Source organism: Peromyscus californicus, unplaced genomic scaffold (assembly GCF_007827085.1).
Source record: "Peromyscus californicus insignis strain IS unplaced genomic scaffold, ASM782708v3 Scaffold_5__1_contigs__length_169319896, whole genome shotgun sequence".
In the NCBI taxonomy this organism is placed as follows: domain Eukaryota; kingdom Metazoa; phylum Chordata; class Mammalia; order Rodentia; family Cricetidae; genus Peromyscus; species Peromyscus californicus.
In genome coordinates, this window is record NW_026294573.1 from 36,583,389 (window position 1) to 36,608,514 (window position 25,126).

The window sequence follows — 25,126 nt, forward strand, 5'->3', positions numbered from 1 at the left end:
GACAAAACGACTCTGATGCAGATGTCCCTGAAGTGGTGACAAAGTTGTCTTGGGAAATAAATGCTGACCTTATTTAGTATCTGCAAAAGTGTTGAAATCTGTCATCACTGTGAATGCCAAACAAGCAAGCCTTGTATAATTGTGAGCAGGCCTGTAGGCTTATTTCTCTTTGCTTTTAGATGACTTTTCCCCTACTGAATTGTGTAACAGTTGTCAGTGTCCTCGATTTGTCTGTGTGTCGTGTGCTCCCCCCAACCCCAAACAGAACAACTCACTGGGCCCCTCCCTGCCAGAGTAAACAATAAAAGCTGAGCTACAAGGAAGACTCTAAGAAAACTCTGAAATTAGACCAGCTGCCCGGAGGAAGTTTAGACCAGTCACTTAGAAAGGACACTCTCCAACCTGCTGAGCTGCCTTTAAGCTGTGCAGCGTGCTCCAGGTTCCCAGCCTTCATTGGCTGTCGCCCATGCTGGTGTGAGCCTTGGTGACAGAGCTATCTTTGAATCATTTCTGCTCCTGTGAGTAACCCCTTCCCCATACTCCTGTAGGTAAAATCAGGAGTTGATAAAAATCAAACTCATTAGAAAACCAAGTTGGACCTTGGTGGTGTCAGTACCTGGTCTGTCATGGATGTGCTATCAGAGGTGAGTAATGTGTGTGTGTCTCCCGAGGAGAAGTTCTGTCACACACCATTAATACAAAATCCCAAAGGATTACAGGGACTGACCCTCCTCCCTCTGCTGTCTGGTTGCCATCTGTTCTCAGGCTGAAAAGCAGGCCCAGGACACAGATGGAGTCCTGTTTACAGGCCCCCTCATGACTGTCCCAGGGAATGGACCAGGTAAGATCCACAGCAAACCAAACACTCCCTGCTAGCAGCTGTTCCATTGCGTCCATAGGAGAGATTTGCTGTCTCATCAAAAAGCTGGAAATCCTAGAAGAAAAAAAGTCTAAAGAGAAACAAATTGGAAACTAATGAGTCAGAAGTACTACTGATTATGTGTGGCCACAAGCCATGAATAAACACGGATTGTTTGGACTGTGAAGTAACTGTAATTCAGAATGCAACTAATCTGAACACACCAGCCTTCAACTGCCTTGTGTTTCAAGGGATCAGTCCTCGTCTAACACTAACAGCCTCTTATGCAGAAACATCTCCAAAGACCCACCTACTCTAGTCCACCAGTCTTCATGCTTCATTGGAAGGCTGCACCTAAAGAAGCCAGGGTAACAGTGAGGGTAAAAAGCACAGTTTGGAAGGATAATAAACATGTGCCTTGTTGACATTACCAACATACATGGTCTCCAATAAACATGTGCCTTGTTGACATATGCCAACATACATAGTCTCCAAGAGAAAGCATCACTTTAGTATTTAGGAAGAATTCAAGACACCCAGGAATTCAAACTACAAACTGCTGCCAGTTAGTGTTGACTAAAGCAAACATACTAAGCTCAGAAAACTCAATTACAGTGCCACAACAAAGCCCAGAAATATCTCATTACAAGAACATTTTCAATCAAGCCAAAACCACTGAGTAAAACTGGGAAAAAACTCGAAAGTTAAACAGAAAACTGGATGCTTGTCTGTGTGGTGGTGACAGAGAAGTGAGAACTACTGGAATAGCTTTGTTCCTGGCAGCTGTTCCATGGCAGATTGTGACAAATAATACAATCTGGCAAATGATTTCCTACATCAAGGAAAAAGAAAAACATAGTCCCCCTGGAAAAAAGTGCCAGGGTTTGGTAAAATACCATGCTTTTACCCACCCAACACTTCCCAAACAATGGCTAGGATCCAAATCACCACTCCCTACTCTATCCCTGCCCGCCTGGAACTAGTGAACTGCTATTTGGTGTGACTAGAAACAGCCAATTTATATTTTCCTATGTGGCCCAACTTAATCCAATCTCCAAAGGTAGTTGTAGGCTTTTACAAGCACCACAATTAACTGTAATGGAGACATCACTGGTTTAGTTTTGGTTGAAAATGCTTAGGAAAAAAATTCCCAGTCTGTAGTTCCTAATAGCAAAGGGCCAACTGCCAGTTTATTTTCACTGAGACTGGGGTGGTAGGTGCATGGAGGGATGATTGCTGGGTGTGGTGGCACAAGCCTTCTATCCCAACACCCTGGAGGCATAGGCAGGCTGATCTTTGGAATTTTGAGGTCACTAAGGGTTACATGGTAAGACCTTGTCCCAAAAAAAAAAAAAAAAAAAAAGAGAGAGAGAGAGAAAAGAAAAAAAGTGATAATCCTTAGACTCGGAGCTAAATACTCTTCCTGTCACACTGCCACCACTACCCAGGCCTGAAGTCAGAAACCTTGCTGGCATCCAAGACTGAAACTCTCCCTCTTCCACCCAGACTCCACAGCCAACATCTTCTGGTTTTCCTCTTTATTTCTACTGCACAGCCTTAGCGCGGGTCCTAAAACCTTTTCCTAGTCTTTAAACATTTTTAAAATAAAAATTACCTAATGAAAGCACTTATAAAAACATCATTCACCTAGATTAACAAACACTTGCACAGTCTCAGACTCTACACATCTCAGCTAACTTCTTTAAACAGCCATTCTGGTCTTTTGACTTCTAATTTCCCCATATTTATTTATTTAAGAAGCTATTTTATGTGTATGATGGATTGCTTGCATGTGTATACATGTGTGCCTGGTGCCTGTGGAGGGCAGAAGAGGGCATCAGATCCCTGGAACTGGAGTTACAGACGGTTTTGAGCTGCCGGGTGGGTGCTGGGAATTGAATCAGGTCCTCTGGAGGGGCAGTATGTGCTCTTGATTACTGAGTCATCTCTCCAGACCCAATTTTCCCATATTTAATTCTTTGCTCAAAGGTACCATAAAATAGCAATCTTTAAACATAGAAAATTGAATTTATTATCACTTACTAAATTTATTTTTGTTTATGCAAATTTGCATACTAATGACATGTATGTGCATATTTATTTTCATGTAAACAACTAAACACTGGCTGAATATCTGACATTCTAGGACTCAGAACATCCTTAACATTTTTCAGAGTTGACTGATGTTTTCAAATTGTATTTATTTATTATTTTATTTTTTGTTTTTGTTTTTGTTTTTCGAGACAGGGTTTCTCTGTGTAGCTTTGCACCTTTCCTGAATCTCGCTCTGTAGACCAGGCTGGCCTCGAACTCACAGAGATCCACCTGCGCTGGGATTAAAGGCGTGCGCCCCCACCGCCCGCTTATTTATTTTATTGTGGGGTAGGGCACATGTCATGTTGTACATAGGGGGGTGAGAGGACAACTTGGGGTTGTTTCTTCTCCTCCTACCACGTGGGTCCAGGGGTCAAACCCCAGTTGTTGGGCTTGTCATAAACGCCTTCTTTCGGGCTCTGACAGTAGGACAATATTAATGAAGTCCTTTGTGATTCTACAGGAGGGAAAACTAAAACACCGCAGTTCCTAATACAGACTGGTCTTGTGTGGCGCAACACCACGCACAGTGAAGGGAGCATGATGGGTGTTCGGAACCAAGGCTGAAGTAAAACTGGCCAGTGCAACAGTAAGCACCGTCAGAAACTCGGGATTTGCTACTCATTTGCTTTGAAATGAAATTTTGACCATTATACATTTAAAGTCCTTTACTGCTGCCAACTCCTTCATAACCTCTGTGTTCAGTTATGTGACCCTCATAGGAGGTTATGACTCAGTTTATGAAGCTGGGTTTAGATAATCCTCTGTTAGTTTCCATAACCAAACCCAAGGTTCCAAAAGCGTTACTGTTTCTCCAGTTCTCAACTAGTTTGGGAGACGAGCAACAGTAAATGTTAGCTCTTCTGTACCCCCTGCTCCTTGTTTAATGTCACTCCAGGTTAATCTACCCAATTTGAGACGTCTTGAGACAGCATACATTCTGACACAGGAGAGCCTCCTTTGTAGGAACTGACCACTCACAGGGCAGTGGCTACCGAGGTCACGAGGCAGTTCTCCAAAGCAATACAGAAGAATCTGCTATCTCCAAACAGGTTTTTTTAAAAAAGAGATGTCTGAAAGGAAAGAAATCTCACACAGCTGTCCTGAAGGGCAGAGATGGAGACTGATATGTTAGATAAACGCTTTCAAGTGAAGGCTCAATGGGCATAGTCGTAAATTTATCCTCTGCTGGGCATGGAGGCACACGTCTTTAATCCTAGCATTTGATAGGTAGAGGCAGGTAGATCTCTGTGAGTTTGAATCCAGCCTGATCTAAATAGCGAGACCTTGTGTCAAAAAACAAAACAAAACAAATAAGCCCAGAACAACAACAACAACAAAAAACCCAAAAAACCAATTAGCCAGGAAAACACAGAATAAGCTCTGCAAGCAAATAAATACCAAAACACCTGCACATACTTGTGCCCCCACACACACACAAACGTGTATACATACAGACATAAGCACACATGTACAAAAAGGTCACTGCATATTAATAAAGAAAACAATCCATCAGGATTTTAATGACTACAAATATGAGTACATATACATTATACACTGGTACAATCAATTTCATAAAATAAATACTACTGGACACAAAGGACAAACAGGTAACTTCAGCACTCCACATTCATCTAGACAGCTCATCCAAATTGAAAAAAATCAACAAAAAACCCTTCAGAATTAAACTGGATCAGCCAGCAAATGGACTTACAGATATCTACAGAATAGTTCATCTAACAGCTGCAGAATACATATTCTTCATGCAGCCTGTGGAATGGTCCCCAAAAGAGATTACATTTTTTAGGCCATAAAGCAAATTTTAACAATCACAAAAACTGGAAATACTTTATTGCAACTTATTTGGATCACAAAACTAGAATCAATAGCTAGAGAAACCAGTTTCTAAGTTTATGGAAACTTAGTTCTAAGTTTATAGTTATCAGTACTTAAACAGAAACAGGGTCAGCAAGATGGCTTAGAAGGTAAGGGTATTGCCACCAAGCCTGATAAACTAAGATTCTTGGGACCCACATGAGGGGAGGAGAGAACTAACTCCTCCGAGATGTCCTCTGACCTCCACACATATGTCCTGACAGGCATATAACCCCTCATATACAGCCTCCACATAAATAAATAAATAGATAGTTTTAAAAATAAAAAACTCACCATACTAACACCCAGAAAGAACTCAACAAATAACATATTGACATATCTCAAGGTCTTAGGAAGGTGACATGGTTATGAGCACTTGTCCTTTAGAGGGCCTGAGGTGGCTCATTAATGGCCTGTAACTCTAACTCCAGGGGATCTGATGCCCTCTTCTGTCGTCCAAAGGTACTTGTAAACACTGGTGCACACACATACACACACACACACACACACACACACACACACACACACACACACTAAATAAAAAATTATTAATTAGTTAAAAATACATAATGGAGCTGGGCAGTGATGTCACATGCCTCTAATCCCAGCACTGGGGAGGCAGAAGCAGGTGGATCTCTGTGAGTTCAAGGCCAGCCTGGTCTACAAAGAGAGTTCCAGAACAGCCAGGGCTGTTACACAGAGAAATCCTGTCTTGAAAAACAAAAACAAAAGACAAAAAAACATAATGGGAGGGAAGAGAGGGGATAAGAAGAAGATATATATAGCTGGTGTGATGATATATACCTTTAACCCAACACTTGGGAGGCAAGGGCAGGTGGATTTCCGTGAGTTCCAGGCCAGCCAGGATCTCACAAGGAGACCCAACCTCAAAAACAAAAAAACAAAACAAAATCCATACATGGGATACATGGTGAGGCACAAATAAATCATTAGGGACAAAGATCCATTTAGATCCATTTAGAAGAACATTACTACTCCAGTTCGATCATTAAAAACTGTCTCTCAACACCTTGTTGGCAACAGCCTGAGTAATCAAGTATTATTAGGGATCCATTCCTAAAAATTCCAGTTTGGAGCCAATGGCTGCACTTTACCTGCTACTAATAGCTCAACTTGTTCTTTTAGGGCAGATATACTATTTGTTTTGTTTTTATAAAAACAGACAAACAAACAAACAAACAAAATGGGCATGGTGGGGCAGGCCTTTAATTCCAGCACTTGGGAGGCAGAGACACCAAGTGGATCTCTGTGAGTTCAAGGCTAGCCTGGTCTACAGATTGAGTTCCAGGACAGCCAGGGAAGTTACACAGAGAAACCTTGTCTCAAAAAAACAAAAAAAGAAAGAAAAAAAGAAAAGAAAAACAAACAAACCAATATATACATATATATTTATATCAAGCATATAACATCTCTCTCTATTTTTATACACATATACATGCATACATATACACATACACACATATGTGTGTGTGTGTTGAGACAGGGTTTCTCTATCTGACATTTATTCATTTAAGGTGTTCTTTATACCAGACCCAGAGACAGCTCTAGTCCAAATTCTAACACACAGAAAAGGGTGTGGTGGTGCACATCTTTTATCTCAGCATTTGGGAGGCAGAGGCAGGTGAAGCTCTGAGTTCAAGGTTAGCTTGTTGTACACAGTGAGATCTGGTATACCAGGGCTACAGAGAGACTCTGTTTCAAAAAACAAAGTCTGACAGACAGAGATAATGATACCCCACTCTGTGTGTGTGGTATATGCATATGCATGTGTATATAGGTGTGAGCTCAGGTAGAAGTCAGGGCTCACTGCCAGGTGTCTTCCTGACATACAATCCCTTGCTGAACCTGGTGCTATTGATGTGGATAGGTTAGTCAGCCAATGAGGGTCCACCTGTCTCTGTCTGCCAGTGTTGGGGTTGCAGTTATACTCTGCTGTGCCTGGCTTCTTACACGGGAGCCAGGGATCCAAACTTGGGTTCTGATGCTTGCCCAGCAGGCACTATACTGGCTGAGCTACCTCCACACCCAGCCCCAGGATACGACACTTTTCATCTCTTTTACAAAAAAAAAAACAAAAAAAAACCCGTGTGGGCCACCACTCTCAGCTCACCCATTTCTTGGCCGGGCAGTGGTGGCGCACGCCTTTAATCCCAGCACTCGGGAGGCAGAGACAGGCGGATCTCTGTGAGTTCGAGGCCAGCCTGGTCTACAGAGTGAGTTCCAGGACAGCACCAAAACTACACAGAGAAACCCTGTTTCGAAAAAACAAAAAACAAACAAACAAACAAAAAAGAATTCAGGGAAGGCTTCTCGGAAGAGATGAGTGTAAGTTATGAGTCTGAATAGGTAAAGGCTCCTTCAGAGGAATTCCTTGGTCATGGTAACAGGATGCTTACTAAATTTACCCAACAGCACTGGACCATTCTACTAGTTATCTGAATTTCATCTCACGATTCAGAGTAGGATAAGCCATCTTAACAGGAGCTTCCAGGTGTCAAAATCAAATAGGAAGCTTGTTACCCACCGATGGAGTTGGTAATGACGGTCTGTGCTCTCTATCAAATTCCTAGCGTATACCAGTCCCCACTACCCTACAGCCCTTTGCTTCATGAAAGGGCTCCCCACAGGGAAAGAAAACACTCAAGCTGAAAAACAGTTTTACAGTTTGCTGGCTTATCAAACGAAATACAGGGCTGTAGCTGTCCCACCCTAGAGACCAGATTTCTATTCAGCAGCAAGGAGAGAGACAATGGAATGGAAACATTTCAAGCTGTGGATTTACGAGATTAGTATAAGCGAGGGAAAAGTTCTATTGCGCATTCTTAAAGTGAGAAGAAGAAAAAGGAAAAAATAACACTAATAAAAAGGCTTTGAAAACCTCAGTCTGTTTCTGTTGTAACACCTGGAATTTTCAACGTGCTAAGAGTAGTAGCAAAGAAGCAATCCTCAGGGATATACTGCAGCCCACCAAAGCATTCATCAGAAGAAAGTTTACCACTTACAAAAAGTCTTTAGGCAAGTCAGGACCAAGTTCTCAGATCCTCCCTTGACCAAATTATACTTACTTTTTCCAAACAGATAGAAATCTAACAAAAACAAAACCTTGGGCAAAATGAAAGGTTCCAGGAAAGACTGACAGAGATTTGTAACTTGATAAGGACATCAAACACTCAACTGAAAATAACTTACCTTTAGCTTTTACACATCTAAAAATAGAATGTTTATTCAATTTTTCTAATAAGCTGTCTCTAGGGGATTTCATCATAATTTGTTCTTTGTTGTAGCATGTTTGCTGTTTCATAGAACATGTAACAATAGTCCTTCTTCTACATCAAAGGGTTGAAATAACTAGACCTCTAACGACTAGTGTGCTGGGATCATTACTCCTGCTTTCTGGCTTGTGAAACTGAGGCAGAGAGCAAAGGAGGTTTGCCCGCGGCTGCAGAAAAATTCCTGTGGAGGTTAACCAGAGAATTAGCAACTGCCACTTTTAAATTAAGAGAAGCACTGAGACCTGTAACATAAGGTAAATGCTTAAAACACAGGCTATTCTACTATAGATTTGGTCTACTTAGGCCTCTCAAATACTCCTCACTAGCCTGCTCCTAGAACACTTATCTAAGGAATAACTGAACTTGGTTTCTAAAGGGCAAGAAGAGCACCAATGACCTCAGAAAGGCAAAAGGCTCAAATGCAGATCTGGCTCACTATCCAAGGAGTCACTCAGTTTTTATATGCTGAGCACAGACTACACCCCGACTTTGACAGGCTTCTCGTTTATATGCCCTTAGACACAGGATCGTCTTCCTATAATACTCGAATCCCAGCTGGGTATGGTGACATACGCCTGTATTCCATCACTTGGGAGGTAGGAACAGAAGAATCAGGAATTCAAGGTCCCCCTCAGCTACACAGCAAGTCAGTATGAAGGACCAGACTTCCCTTCATTGAAGACAAAGATACGAAGAAACAAGAGGTGTACACTTGCAGGTCAAGGATTCTACATGAGTGCTACCGGATACTACTAATTTTTTCTTTCTGAGACAGGGTCTCTCTGTGTAATAACCCTGACTGTCCTGGAACTCACTCTGTAGACCAGGCTAGCCTTGAACTCACAAAGATCTGCCAGCCTCTGCCTCCTGAGTGCTGGGATTAAAGGCGTATGCCATCTTGAGACTGCTAATTTTTAAATGAAATTTACACTTTGGGAGTAGAAGCAATGGGTACAAGTGTATAACAAAACTCAGGGGGCTGGAGAGATGACTCAGTGGTGAAGAGCACTGGCTGCTCTTCCAAAGGTCCTGAGTTCAATTCCCAGCAACCACATGGTGGCTCACAGCCATCTGTAATGAGATCTGGCGCCCTCTTCTGGCCAGCAGGCATACATGCAGACAGAACACTGTATACATAATAAATAAATAAAAATAAAGAACAAAAAACAGTAACAAAACAACAACAAAAAACAAAACAAAAAAAAACTCAGGGATAATGTCAGGCATGGTACTGCACTCAGAAGGCTAAGGCTGAGAGTCAGGGGCTAGCCCAGGCTAATGACAAGATTCTGTCTCAAAAAGCCAAAACTCAAAAGCAAAAGCAAAAGCAAAGACCTCTCAAGGACAGGGTCTAGCTTTGGATAAGCACCCAGGCAGGTATGTGCTTTGGAGTAGGTTATTTAAGCTCTCTAAACAGAGAAGGTCAAGTTTCTAAAGCAAACTCATGTTGTCTATCTTTCAAAGTGGCTGTGTGGATTAGAGATCTAGATCTAGGTATGAACGCTCTCTCTTGAGATCTTCAGAACAAATGTTCTGGTTAACCCTATGGAAAATAAGCTTGACATCCTTGTGACCATAATTGGCTAATAAACTAATTCTACTTCAGGGCAGTCTCTAAGAACGGGTATTAAATTTCCAAAGTAATAAACTTACTTTCTCAGATATACTGTTTACTATATGAAATCTAAGTATCCTGAGAAGTGCTCAGGCAGGTTCCAGGTAGAGACGTGTGAATAATTAGCGGTTACTACAAGAACAGGTCTCTGTTGTTCTCAACCCTCACCCCTTCCGCTTCTTATGTGTAAACAATTAGCTGCTAACACAATGCAGGCCTTGGTTGCTTTCAATCCCCCCTCCCATTTTCCACCTGCTGGATCTTTCTCCCTGAAATAGTTTATTTTTCTTTTTTTAAAGTTTTGTTTTTAAATTAAACCTTGTCAGGTGTGGCGGTCCATGCTTGAAACCCCAGGACGCGGGAGTCAGCAGCAGGAGGATGTCCACACATTTGAAGCCACCTTGGTCTCTACATTGAGTTACAGGCCAGCCAAGGAGAGACAGCAAAACGATGTCTTCAAAGAAAAAGAGAGCCGGGCAGTGGTGGCACATACCTTTAATCCCAGCACTCTGTGAGTTCAAGGGCAGCCTGAGTCTATGTTGTTAGTTCCAGGACAGCCAGGGCTATACAGAGAAACCCTGTCTCAAAAACCCCAAAACAAACAAACGAACAAACAAAAACCCAAAATCCAAACCAAAAACAAACAGAAAAATCAAACCTTAATTAGGCTTGGGGGCAGGGCATGTATTGTTATTTAACTGATATGTATTCTTGGTAAATTCCCAACAAATATAAACACGTGTAAAAGTTAAAGTTTCAGACGTTTAAGAGTATACTGGGGGAGATCTTTACATAACAAGGGTTTAAAATAATCCCAGGTATTTTCCTCACACCTCCACAATCACAAACTCCCACCCTTTGTGCTAGACCCAATTAGAAGTAAAGCTTTCCTAACACAACAAGCAGATTCTCGCCGCACTTCCAACAGCTCCTCTAGAGGGCGTCTGGGGCACGCCTGACTTCTTAGGAATTCCAACCCACCCCACTACTGTACTCTCAAATAAAATCACAATTTTCACTGGGTCATGTGCCACCTGGCTGTACCCAGAAGACAGAATCGTTTCAATGCTTTGGTTACTCAATGCATCAACCAAGACTCTGGCACTAATGCATGCTCTCTCTCTCTCCCTACACTCCAAACAGCACTGGAGCTTCCAAGACACACTTTCCCCAACTGTAAAATGGAGATGAAGGTACATGCACCGCAGAGTATGACTGGGGTGGGGGTAGGGATAAAGGAACCTGCACTTAAAATACTCACTATGGAGGATTCTGGTGTTGGAAAACTGGTGGATTAGATCATCTAAAAATTCTGGAAAATTAGCTGAAACCTTAACTGGGGTTTTTAAGGATCAGAGTCACAGATGTGGTTAGAAGTTGTTTCAAGGCAGAGTTTGAAGTAATAAGCCTAAGCATGAATGAGGCCACAGAAAGGGAAGACTGTGGGAAGGGGAGAAGATCTCAAGGAAACCTTTCTTGTACTGTTTTCATGTGCTTAGTGTGAAAAAAATTCTAAAAAATTATAACCAACTCAGAATTCTATAAAATCTAAGTCATCACTCAAGAATAAGGGTGAAATAAACTTTTCAAGCATGAAAATTCTCGAAACATTAATCTTTCATGTATTTTCTTTAAAAAGCCAATAAGGCCTGGGTTCTTCAGAAATCAGGGAATAAACCGAGAATGGTGGAAAGTGAAATCTAGGCCCAAGGGCAGGCAACACAGGAAAGAAGAGGAAATTCTCAGACAGGCGGCAAAGCCAAGCCCAGAGCAGTTCTGCACAGGCTCAGGTTACAGCTAGAGAGGAGGAGACTGATGGTTCCCCAGGGATGATCACATGGGGAACAATGCTCCTCTTGGAAAGACAGACTCTGAAAGCGAGGCAATCCGGGGTGCATCCTCCAGCAGCAGGATGGCAACTTTGAAGGAAGCCTCAAAACAAAGCAGAACAGCGCTGGGGAGACGACTCGGGTCAGCATGCTAGCCTCACAAGCCTGACCCGGGGTTTGATCCCTGGAACCCACATAAGAAGCCAGACAGCTGGAGTGGCACAAGCCAGAAATCCCAGCACTTGAGCGATGCTCCCCGGCTGTCAGGCTGAGGGAAGCAGCGCAGCAGCCGAAGTGAGAGCCTTGCCTCATTAAGGCGGCACTGGAGGAGCCACAGCAGAGAGCTCTCCTTTGACTTTCACATGGACATTCACAATAACACACACACACACACACACACACACACACACACACACACACACACACACACACACGGAATTGATTTTAAAAAGTAATTGCTTTTCTTTTTGTTGTTGTTGTTGTATTTTGAGGCAGGGCTTCTCTTTGTAACAGCCCTAGCTATCCTAGAACTCTCTGTAGACCAGGCTGTACTCTAACTCAGAGATCCACCTCTGCCACTAAAATGGCTCTGCATCAAAGGGCCACCACCACCTGGCCAAAGATTTTATTTTTGCATACCTTCAATCCCTGAATTCGGGAAGCTGAGACAGGATCACCACGAAGTCAATGCAAGCCTGGACCACAGAGAATTCCATTCCAGGCTGACTACAAAGTGAGACTGTGTCTCAAAAATGGATATATTATTACTTGGAAAGCAAACTATGTTGACTAAATTTCTAAATCTTTACTAGTAATCAAACCAAAGAGCAGTTAAAGAGTAAGTGGGCAACAATGAATGTGATATAAAGATATATTAAACTAGCTTTGTTGGTACAAGCCTATAATCCCAGCACTTGGGAAGTAGAGGCAAGAGAATCAAGAGTTTAAGGTCATCCTCAGCTACATGAAACTCTGTCTCAAAACAAACAAAAAAGAAAATATATTTTTTAAGTCTTGAAGACTAAGGCCAGGTATGGTGGTGCATGTCTTTAATCCAAGTACCCAGGAGACAGAGGCAGGCAGATCTCTGTGAGTTTTCAGCCAGCCTGATCTACATTGCAAGTTCTAGGCCAGCCAGTGCTATCTAGTGAGACCCTGTCTAAAAACAAAGTTTTTTGTAAACTATAAAGCACTGCCAAACAATATATTATCTTCAATAAAAACAAGGGGCAAGAAATAGTTTTTCACCTTAAGTTTTGGATATATGCGGCGCAGAGAATCTGCAGTTCCCATGTCATCCTCATCAGGAATGCACACAATATCTAGTTTCATTTTCGTCTTGAATTCTGTGCAGAGAGCCTTTTGGACATCTTTGGTTGTAATCACAATGACTTCTATAGGATGAAAGAAATAACAGACAAATGCAGAAAGTCATTCACTGAGACAAGTTCAATTGTCAGTCAAATGTGCTCTGTTGTGGTAGCATATGCTTGCAATCCAGTACTCTAGAGGTTGAGAGAGGAAGTTCAGGAACAAGGCCATCCTCATCTACACATCAAGTTCAAGATCAGCATGGACTAAATGAGAACTTGTCTCACAAATTCAAATTCAAAAATAACAACTGCTAATATTACTAAGCCTTTTCAAGGTGTTTTATTTTTTTAAATGGAAAACCAGCTTGCATTTAACTGTAATATGTTAAAATTGTACAAGTTTTTTACATCTGCCCTCCCACTCCGTATTTAGTCTCTGAAAATGACAGGACAACATCACCAGTCACAGGCTGAATGGGTTAATCATGCAGTTCCTACATGCAGCACCAATATTCTTAAAACACCAGTGGCCAACAGTGAACTTCATCTTCAGGGTGAAGAAGCTCAGCCCCTCTGAGCATTCTGTGATGCAGTGGCACTTGTCCAGAGCTCGCAGCACCCTACAGTTGAAGAACTTTAAATGTACCAGTGAAAACAGCTGCTTCCCCTTCAAGGGGAAGAAAGAAAACAACTCCGAAGAACCCAAGCAGGTCTGTGCAATCTCTTGAGGCTCCTTTTCTTCCTCTTCTTTCCTTTTCTGCAGCAAGGCATAAGACCCAAACCTGCCTGAGTCACAGGAAAACCAGGCAGTGACGAGGGAGGGAGGGACTGGAGCAACAACTACGGCCTTTACCTCCCACATCCAAAGCCTCTGCTTCACAGGAAAACAGTAACAACAAATTCAAAGTAACAGTTGATTACAAAACCCATTCATCCAGGGTGCGGGAAGGCAGGAAGGAGAAAAAAAAGTGGACTGCTTCACAAATTTGCCTGACATCCTTATGCAGGGGCCATGCTAATCTTCTCCTTAGCGTTCCAATTTTAGTATATGTGCTGCCGAAGCGAGCACTGTCTTAAATTTTGTTTGTTTGTTTGTTTTTTGAGACAGAGTTTCTCTATGTAACAGCCCTGGCTGTCCTGAAACTCCCTCTGTAGACGAGGCTGGCCTTGAATTCAGAGATCCAACTGCCTCTGCCTCCGGAGAACTAGGACTAAAGGCATGCTCCACTACGCCTGGCTGATTTAAATTTTTAATGCAATTATTTTATTAATTTGAGAATTCCATACATGCATATATTTTGATCATATTTACCAACTCCTCCCAAACCTATCCTCCACCTCTTAGCATTACATTAAAAAAATGTGTTGGTGCACACTCTCATGTGCATGCTTGTGCATGTGTGTGGACACACTTGCCACAGCACACTTGTGGAGATCAGGACTACTTTGTGGGGTGTGCTCTTCTCATCTAGTTTTCCTGGGGTTCCCGAGATTGAACTAAGGTTGCTAGGTAGCTTTTACCTACTAAGTCATCTATCTCATTGGCCCTCACCTTGTTTTAGATGCATGCTTTCAATGAATTCTTACAACTATCTCACTTGGAAAGTAAGAACATATGGGATGGAAAGATGGCTCCACCATTAAGAGCATTTGCTACTCTTACAGAGGAATTGGGTTTGGTTCCCAGGACCCAAATAAGGGCTCACAACCACCTGTAACTACAGTTTCCGGGTATCCAACACTGTCTTTTGTAGGTATTGTGTGCATGTAGTGCATACACATATATGCAAACAGACACCAATATACATAATATAAAAACAAAACTGGCCAGTTGTGGTGGTGCATGAATTTAATCCCAGCACTCAGGAGGGAGAGGCAAGCAGATCTCTGTGAATTCAAGACCAGCCCAAAGGGGTTGGGGATTTAGCTCAGTGGTAGAGTGCTTGCCTAGTAAGCTTAAGGCCCTGGGTTCGATCCTCAGCTCCGGAAAAAAAAAAAAAAAAAAAAAAAAAAAGACTAGCCCAGGTTACATAGTGAGTTCCAGGTCAGCCAGGGTGATGTAAAGAGACCCTGTCTCAAAAGAACAAAACAAAGCAAAACAGAACAAAACAAAACAAAAACCAAAAAAATCGCTCCCAAACGAACAAAGCAAGCAAGCAAATGATGCTGACATTCCAAAGATAAACTAGATACAGAAAAAAGGTCACAAAATCTTCCTTGCCATTAATAATAGGATAAAACAATCTTTGAGTGATGCTAAGATCAAGTGTGGTTGAAGCAGAGTACACCAGATGTCAACTCTGTTTGGTAGATATTGTGGAGCACATTTGTAATCCTAGCTCTCTATAGGCTGAAGCAGGAGATTGCTGCGGGATGTCTTTCTGTATGCTGTGAATATGTGCTGCTCCCGTTGGCTAATAAATAAAGCTGTTTTGGCCTATGTCAAGGCAGCTTAGAAGCAGGTGGGAAATCCAAGGAGAGAGACAGGAAAGAGAAAGGCAGAATGGGGATGACGTGAGCCAGCCACCCAAGGAGCAACATGTAATGGGACGCAGGTAAAGCCATGGAACACATGGCAATACATACATAGATTAATAGTTATGGGTTAAGATAAGTTATAAGAGCTAGCTAGCAAGAAGCCTGCCATAGACTATCCAATTGGTAATTAATATTAAGCCTCTGAATGATTATTTTATAAGTGGCTGAAGGACGTCGGGGCTGGGTAGGACTGGAGAAACCTTCCAGGAGATTATGAGTTTGAACCTAGCTGGTATACATAGTGATTTTGAGGTCAGCCTTAGTTTTACCAGGTGGTGGTGTGGGCCTGAAAACCTAGCTATTTGGGAAGCTGAGGCAGGAAGATTATAAATTCAAGATCTGTCTGACTGCAAAATGAATTCAAGGATAGCTTTAGCAACTTAAAGAGGGATGGGGGATATAGCTCAATGGTAAATCGTTTACCTAGCAGTCTTGAGGATCCCACATTAGTTGTTATAAAATATTAATTTTATATATAATATATATGTATACATATACATACACACATATTATATGTATTGAGAGAGAGAGAGAGAGAGAGAGAGAGAGAGAGAGAGAGAGAGAGAGAAAGAGAGAGAAAAGCAGGGGCTGGTGAGATGAAAGAGCGCTTACTTGAGCCCAGTGACCTGAGCCCATATAGTGGAAGGAGAGAACTACTGACTCCAAAAAATTGTCCTCTGACCTCCACACATGAGCCACAGGATGTATGCATACACATACTTAGGTACACACATACTAAATAAGTGTACACAAAAACTCTACATTTAGGGCTGTGGATATAGTTCGGTTGGTCTCTATATGCATGAAATCATGTATTCTACCCCAGAACTGCATAAAATTTAGTTTGGTGGCACATGTCTATAATCCCAGAACTCAGGAAGTACATGTAGGAGGACTGAGGTCATCCTCTACTACACAAGTTTGAAACCCTGTCTCAAAAATTATTTAATTGTCAGGCATGCACACCTTTAATCCCAGCACTTGGGAGGCAGAACCAGGCGGATCTCTGTGAGTTCGAGGCCAGCCTGGTCTACAGAGCGAGATCCAGGACACGCACCAAAACTACACAGATAAACCCTGCCTTGAAATTAAATAAATAAATAAATAACCTACAAAGTTACTAAAGGAAAGTAGGATATCTTATTCCATTTTTCTAGAGATAAGGACCCTTTTGGTTTTCCAGGCTGTCATTGAACACAGCCTCGGCCTCCTTAGTAGGTAGGACTATAAGCTTATATCACCACCGGTCAATAATAAGCTATTTAAAAATGTATTGGAGTATCCAATAAACTCCTAAATCTGTAAGATGGGCCTCTTAAAACAATAGCAAAAAAAAAGGCTATAGGGCTGGTAAGCTGGCTTCGTGCTTGCTGCCAAGCCCGACTCTGAGTTCAACCTCAAGTACCCACATGCTGGAAATTCTCGAAGGTTGCGCTTTGACCTACATTTGCACATCCATGCCTATACTTCCCAAAAAGAAAGATGGGATTTAGGGGCTGGAGAGATGGCTCAGTGGTTAAGAGCACTTGTTGCTCTCAGAAAACCAGGGTTTAATTCCTAGCACCCACAACCATCCATAATTCCAATTCCCTTTTATTATTATTATTATTTTTTTTTTTTATTTATTTTTTTGGTTTTTCGAGACAGGGTTTCTCTGTGTAGCTTTGCGCCTCTCCTGGAACTCACTTGGTAGCCCAGGCTGGCCTCGAACTCACAGAGATCCGCCTGGCTCTGCCTCCCGAGTGCTGGGATTAAAGGCATGCGCTACCACCGCCCAGCCCTTTTATTATTTTTATTATTTATTTATTTTTGGCTTTTTGAGACAGGGCTTCTCTGTGTAGCTTTGGCTATCCTGGAACTCCATTTGTGGACCAGGCTGGCCTCAATTTCACAGAGATTCTGCCCACCTCTGCCTCCCAAGTGCTGAGATTAAAGGTGTGTGCCACCCGTACCTAGCCCATAACTCCAATTCTAAGGGATCTGACACCCTCTTCTGATCTCTGTGGGCACCAGGCATGCACTCGGTGCACATAAATACATGCAGGCAAAAACATTCATACTCATAAAATAAAATAAATAAACCTAAAAAAAATTAAAACAAATAATAGAAAGGGTTTATTTTTATGTGTGTTATGTGTGTATCTGTGTGCATACATATGAAGTACCCTCAGAGACCAGAACAGAATACCAGATTCCCTGAAGCTAGAGTTACAGACGATTCACTGTGGGCTGTGAGGTCTGAGCTGCCATGTGGGTACGGGAACTGAACTGATTTTCTTTCTTGGGGCTGGAAAGATGGCTCAAAGGTTAAGAGCACTTGCTGCTCTTCCAGAGGACCTGGGTTCAATTCCCAGCACCCACATGGCAGCTCACAATGGTCTATAACTCTAGTTCCAGGGGGTCTGACACCTTTACACAAATGCACATAAAATAAAGTTAAATTAAAATTAAAAAAGAAAATCTTTAAAATAAATCTCTTGAAACCAGCATCCTCTAGCCTACCGCACAGAAGCGTGTGTGGGTCTGTCTGACTCTCACGGTTGAATGAACCCTCTTGCAGCAGTCTGGGCCCTGATTTGTTGCATTCTGATTCATTCTACTTAATGATACCTCAAACTCAATATGGCCAAAGATCTACTCATTATCTCTGTTCAGACCTGTTCCCTGTCTCATATTCTGTTTCTCATTTGATAGCATCATCTAATCTGACCCAAGAGAGAAGGAAGCAAAAACTTTTCCTACCTAATTTTAAGGAAGGTTCTAGAAGTCAGTGCCTGAGCTGTCTTTTCAATCTTCTGATCTCATGCTTAAAATATTACCTCGCACATCACAGAGTCTCAGCAAAGACTGACAACCAGGCAGTTAGATTCCCAATCTTGTCTTTCTGATAGCCTTACAGGGCCCATGTTGGATCACCGTGGAGAACCCCTCTTTAACAGCAATATTTAGCACTATGTCCTCATTCTCTCCCATATAGCAAAAGGGTACTCCTGGGTCCCCAACTTAAGCGTCCAGTCTCCAGCAAACTTTAAGCCCTAGTCTGCTATCATCTCTCCTCTTTCACTCTCATAATGCGGACAAATTATTGGGATCAAACACACTCAAGGTTTTATGACTGCATCTATCGTCGGCACAGCTCACCTTCAAATCCAACACGCTCAAGCAGGTTCAGTGGGTACCAAATTAAAGGTTTGTTTCCAACTGGAAGCAGAGGCTTGGGGATGCTGGAAGTCAAGTCTGTCATCCGAGATCCCCCACCAACGGCCATAACTACAGCTTGAAACTCCATTTTTACAAAACTGCAAGCACAGGAGGGTGGGGGAAGAGATGGAACACAAATCAAATGGCACACAGTACTAGTTCTGTTTTTATTTACATGAGTAATTCCCACTTAGACCAGATGCATCACTTCCTGCTTTCGTTACCAGAGTATGAAACACTCCTTAGCTGCAGTTCAAATGCCATCCTTCTCATCTTCTCTAACCAACGTGATATTAGAGTAGAGTAATATAAATTATAAACATCTGCCCTTGCCCTTGAGTTGTTTAAGAAAATACAAGTTCAAGTGCCAGTGGTAGTGATGTATGCCTTTAATCTCAGCATTCAGGAGTCAGAGGCAGGCAGAGCTCCATGAGTTCAGGGCTAGCCTGGTCAACATAGGGACAGCCAAAACTATATAGTGAGAACTTGTCTGAAAAACACAAGCTTCTCCCAGGGTCTAGCTGGAGAACTGTAGTTCTCACCCCTCATCAAGGAAACTTCCCTTCGCAAAAGACTCAGACCAGTACAGAAAACTATAACTGATCAAAACAGAGAGTTGTGGAGCCCAGTCCCAACTAATACCTAATCTGGCAGCTAAGGGTCAGGGATCATTAAGGAAGACAGGAAGACGGGGCAAAAAGACAGGGACAGGAAGTTTGCTGTGGGATCACGTCTCCTAAATATACCAGAGACGCTACACCCATGCAGCGTCATCAACATGGCTGCCTAAACAAGACCCGGACAAGGATGACACCAATAGACACACTAACATCTGAGAGGGAAAGCCAAAAGGCCTCAACCCTAACAAACACTACAGGCAATTAAGGAATGCTGAGAACAGAAGAACCAGTGCACACCAGCTGGTTATCCAATACCAACTGATCAGTCCTGAAGACACATAAGTAACGGTATATGGATTGAGCAGGTCGTGTTTACATATTAATACTCATACACACAAAACAAAATTAAAGAAAAAGAAGCCATGAGTTTGAAAGAGAGCAAAACAGGCAAAATGGTTGAGTTGGAGGGAATAAAGGAAATGGGAAAACAATGTAATTATATTATAATCCCCCACATGAAAAATTATAACCCCTCAAAAGAAGATGACAACAAATTCAGCAAATTACAATAGATTGCCATAGTACAATGAAAGGGATGTCTCCAAGATACAGTGAACAGAGTGAAGAGAATACTTAAGTCTTCCAAAACACAGGGAGGTTTTTACAAAATCACTTCTCAACCAATGGGTCTTGACCCCTTGTCAACCTTCTATCTCCAAAAATATTTACATTACGATTCATAACAGTAGCTCAGTTACAGTTATGAAGTAGCAACAAAAATAATTTTATGGTTGGGGGTCACCACAGCATGAGAAACTGTATTAAAAAGGTCCCAGCCTCAGGAAGGTTGAGAACCACTGCTTTACAGGAAAGTAAAGATGGGTCTGATTCTGAAGAAGTTAAGAGTTACCAAGTGGATTTCTATTCCTTGAAAACATTTGGACATCCGAAAATATAAAGCCGACTGAAGACTCTCCCAGTAATTCAGTCATCTACTCTAGTCTTCTCATAAACTCAGTTACAGAGAGAACTCCCTAAACACAAACGAAGGCTGACAATGGAGCTTATTCTTGGAGAAACAATCCAAATTGTTAATTCCCTTTTCCAAAGTCAAGATAAGAAAATAAAGCCGGGGTGGGGTGGGGTGGGGGGTGGGGTGGCGGTGGCACACGCCTTTAATTCCAGCACTTGAGAGGCAGAGGCAGGTGGATCTCCGAATTCGAGGACAGCCTGGTCTACAGAGCGAGTTCCAGCACAGACAAGGCTATACAGAAAAACTGTGTTTTGAAGACAAAAAAAAAAAAAAAAAAAGGTAAGAAAATAAACTATTTAACCTTGAAAGGTCATGAATCCCTACTGATTAACACCTGGAGATGTTTTTTGACTTACAAATTATGCAATCATTTTATTAAAAGTATAAAATACACAGGGATATGAGTGGGATCGGGATGCATGATGTGAAATCCACAAAGAATCAATTAAGTTTTTAAAAAAGTACAAAATACAATGTTCAGGAAAAAAAAAATCTAACATCAAATTGGCAAATGTTTTATATTTATCACAATAATATTTAGCCCGAGAGTGCACATATGAATATCTAAACCACAGAATTTAATATTCAGTATGCCCAGGCCACAAAGCAAAGGCTCTTGAGCAACTTAAAAGTAAAGTCATTTCAATTTCAAGAAACACTGCCTCAGATTGGAACTTAACTTTGGCACGAAAGAACTCCCATCACATTTGATATTATGAAAAGAGGAACAGACCCTCCGGAGTCAAAAGGCCTGAGTCTGAGTTCTCCCTCTCACAAGTGATATGACCAAGGGCTCAACAAAAGTCTCAGTCTCCTTGCTTCTTAGAACAGGGTGTAAGGTCCACAGATGCAGGAACCAGACTAAGTGTGAATTCTAGCATATGTGAACTAGCTAATGTCTACGCTTTGGCCTTGTTTGTCTGTTTTAGAATGGAGGTAATTATGATTTTGATTTCACTAAGCTGTTGAGATTAAATGAGGGCTCACTTGTCTAGTATGTATGAGGCGTTAGGTTAGATCCCCAGCACAGGAATTAAAAAAACAAAAACAAAAATTCTACATAAAGCATACAAAGTAATGTCCATCCCATCACAAGCACTATATATACATGTTTCATATTGCGGGACAGAGGCTAGATCATGGAAAACCCAATATACCAACTGAACCACACTGTTCTATAACTCTGGGTCTATATAGTCTCTTTTTAAAAAAGATTTATTATGTTTGTTTTGCCTGACTATATGAAGTCAGATAACCTGGCACTGGAGTTACAGATGGCTGTGAGTCACCATCTGGGTGCTGGGAATTGAACCTGGGTCACTCTGGAAGAACAGCGAGTGCTTTTAACCACTGAGCCATCTCTCCAGCCCTCTATAGGCCCTTTTTAAATGGATAGGTAGTACTATGCTGCCACAGCTAGAGCGTGACGGCCTTTCCCAGATGTGACCCCAGTACAGATCAGGACATTCAACATGTGGTTCCAGACTCCTCTAGAGGTCACCACATTGATGCTTGTGAATCTAGTGCGGCTACCTGATTATCAAGCGTGCCTGGTTCAAGTGATCCTCCTGTCTCACCACCTTAGCAGCCGGAACTGCAGGCTCACTGCTACTCCTGCTCCCTCGGTTGGCTTTCTTTCTCCTGGGCCTAGTAATCAACTAGTAAAACTGTAAGACTCGGCAAGAGATTGACCTGTACGAAGCCACAACTAACTCTTTCCACCCCAGGGATGGGACTTCTTTCCCTAGTTGTTCCCACTATACTATGTACAGACTGCATCAGCCTTTACAGGCTTCATTGCAGGCATCATTTAAATGCCTATTAAGTGTGAGTTCCTTGGCCGGGCTGTGGTGCACGCCTCTGGTCCCAGCGCTTGGGAGGCAGAGGCAGGTGGATTTCTGTGAGTTCGAGGCCAGCCTAGTCTACACAGCGAGTTCCAGGACAGCCAGAGCTGTTACACAGGGGAGGGGGGGGGGGGAGCGAGTTCTTTGAAGTTGGGGACTGAGTTCCGGAAGTTGGGGACTGTGTGTTGACAGGATACTCCCAGTCAAATGCCAGGTACTATTTGTGGAATGAGCGTCTGTGGACCTCACAACAGTCCATTAGAGTTGAAGCTCAAATGTGTACAAAACAAGAAAGGCATGTAGAACCCAGGTGGCTAGAATCTAGAGTTCTCAATCTCTGGGTTTAAAAAAACGCAGCCTAAGAAACAAGAATAACTGTGAACCTAACTAATCATAATACTAAGTTGACTCCAAAGTCTCAATATTACCGTCAGGACTCCGGATATCCAGACGGTAAGTCTCAACAGCCTCCAAGTTTTACAGGAGGCGTTCACAGCATCTCAAGCATGCCTTCCACATCGCACAAGCTGCCTTCTCCAGTCCTAAATGGTAAAATCGACCGCTGCATCGTAATTGGTCTGTCTGCCAAACCTTTGAGCGCTGCGAGTAGGGGCCTTACAGTATCCCCTGCAGTCCCGGCCCTGAGCCCAAACAAATGCGGGATGGATAAACAAGACGGGAAAGATGTCAGCACGGCACCGAGGCGATCCGATGCTCACTTAGTGTGACTTCGAGCAGCACCTTCCCGCCCCGAAACTCAGTTTTTCCATCTGTTGCACAAGGTGGTTGGCTTGGATTCTCTAGTCTCCCAGTCGGGACACATGGCTCCCTGGCCGGGTCCAGCAGGGACTCGGTACCCCGTCTGCCCACTCGGGCCCTAGGCGGCGAGCTCGCCTGCCTCACCGGAACCGGGCTCTCCAGCACCCGCGCGCCGCTCACCCTGCTCAGCCAGCTCGTGCACCGCCTGGCTCCGTACAAGCCCCGGCTTTACCTCAGCTCCCCGCACGCCGCGGCCGCTCCCAGCGCTCCCCACGCCGCCTCTGCCTGACAGGCCAATGGCGCAGGCGCGCGGTGGCCGAGCAGGTCGATGTGACGCGCTGGGCCGACTCAGGAAGGAGGGACGAACGCCGAGTGATAGATGGCGGTGAGCGAAGACGCTCCTGCTCTTGACCGGAGCAAGCCTGTTGGAGACCCGGCCGCCCACGAGCTATGGTATGGGGTCTCTGTATTACTGCCCCTTCGTTCATTCATAAATGGCCAGTGCTCATTGAGTGTCCCATCCAGTCTCTTTCGTTTGGGAGTTGCCATTCTGTATCCCCGTCCCAAGATGCTACAAATTCTGGTCAGTGGGTTTTGGGTTTTGTTGTTGTTGTTGTTTTGGTCTGGTTTTTGGTTTTTCGAGACAGGGTTTCTCTTTGTATCCCTGGCTGTCCTGGAACTCACGCTGCAGACCAGACTGGCCTCGAACTCACCGAGATCCGCCTGCCTCTGCCTCTGGAGTGCTGCCACCACCGCCCGGCCAAAGAGTTAATTTTTTCTTTAATGTGGTGCTGGGATTTAAACCCAGGGCCTCATGCATGGTAGCCGAACACTGCCACTGAGCTACATTCCCAGCCACTCACCATGACACTTGTGTGGAAGAGGTCAGAGATCAACCTGGAGAGTCTGGGTTCTCTCCTTCCATTGTGTGGGTTCCAGGGTTCAAGTTCAGGTTGCCAGGCTTGGCAGCAACCAAGTACCTTTGCCTGCTGAGCCATCTTGCCAGCCCCTTCTTTGCAGTTATTTATATATTTACTTGAGAGTGCTGGGATTAAAAGCGTGAGCTACCACACCTGGCCGTCCTTTATGTTTTACTTTGAAATAGAATTTAAGTTGCCCAGAGTGGTCTGCAACTTGTGACCTCCTGCCTAGCTGTGATTACAGTCTTGTTACCAGACCTCTGAACACTTGTACGTTGGGTGGACATTTACCCACATGATTTTCCAACTTGATAGACTAACAGTTTGTAAAAATATTAGTTCCCTGAGTAATGCAGATTTTCCCAAAGCTGACTTATTTTCACAATATTTAAAAATCACATGTGTTAGCCGGGCGGTGGTGGCGCACGCCTTTAATCCCAGCACTCGGGAGGCAGAGCCAGGCGGATCTCTGTGAGTTCGAGGCCAGCCTGGTCTCCAAAGCGAGTTCCAGGAAAGGCGCAAAGCTACACAGAGAAACCCTGTCTCGAAAAACAAAACAAAACAAAAAAAAAAAAAAAAAATCACATGTGTTAACATTACCACCAGTCTGATCAAAACCATCCTTAACTATTGGAAAGCTGGCAAGTTTACAAGGAGAGATGCAAGGTTTTTGAAATTCTTTCTCGAAGGAGGCTCAAATACTGTCACTGGCAACAATCCTAATAGTGGCTTTTCTGGAAGTGACTGGCTTTATTTTTGTAAATTGTTAGTCACTTTTTCATTTCAAGTAAATCTAATACCTTGTGGGGGCAAAACAGTCATTTCAGCTGCAACCTAAGCAATCATGTAGGTGCTTTTCTTGGAGCTAACTATCCTGTTTTTTTGTATGCCCAGAAGTCACACACACACACACACACCTATTTCACCACATGGAATAGTAAAAAGGCATGTACTTTAGGGCCCAGATTTAATAAAATTATCAAATTAATATAAAATATTTATTTGAAAATTTTTAGTTTTGGGGAACCCTACAGAAGAGGGGGAAGAAGGGTTGTAGGAGCCAGAGGGGTTGAGGACACCACAACAACATGGCCCTCAGAATCAACTAAGCAGAGCTCGTAGGGGCTCCCAGAGGCTGAAGTGACAATCATGAAGTCTGTATGGGTCTGAGCTAAGTCCTCTGCATATGTGTTATGGTTGTGTAGCTTGGTGTGCTTGTGGGACTCAACAGTGAGAGTGGGGGATGTCACTGACTCTTGCCTGCTCTTGGGACCCTTTTCCTTCTGCTGGGTTGCCTCATCCAGCCTTGATATGAGGGTTTGTACCTAGTCTT

At 43.1% G+C, this 25,126-nt stretch overlaps 1 protein-coding gene and 1 non-coding gene across 6 annotated transcripts in view; both read right to left on the reverse strand.

Annotated features, from left to right (window-relative positions):
* The window catches only part of Eif2b3 (eukaryotic translation initiation factor 2B subunit gamma), an 86,868-nt gene extending 63,671 nt beyond the window's left edge, over nucleotides 1-23,197 (reverse strand). The window contains exons 1-3 of one of the 5 annotated variants that reach the window (XM_052717560.1): nucleotides 23,106-23,197; nucleotides 18,558-18,715; nucleotides 12,814-12,959 (exon numbers count right to left, since the gene is read on the reverse strand). In XM_052717560.1, coding sequence (XP_052573520.1) covers nucleotides 12,814-12,959; nucleotides 18,558-18,705 — 294 coding nt within the window. In that variant the 5' untranslated portion in view covers nucleotides 18,706-18,715; nucleotides 23,106-23,197. Of the gene's footprint in view, nucleotides 1-12,813; nucleotides 12,960-18,557; nucleotides 18,716-22,542; nucleotides 22,822-23,053 lie in introns of those variants that run through there. The other 4 variants (XM_052717559.1, XM_052717561.1, XM_052717562.1 and 1 more) reach the window with 4 other exon arrangements.
* LOC128097991 (U6 spliceosomal RNA) lies at nucleotides 13,841-13,947 on the reverse strand. The gene has a single exon (XR_008214043.1). It is a non-coding gene; the product is annotated as a U6 spliceosomal RNA (small nuclear RNA).
* Nucleotides 23,198-25,126: the final 1,929 nt, after the last annotated feature.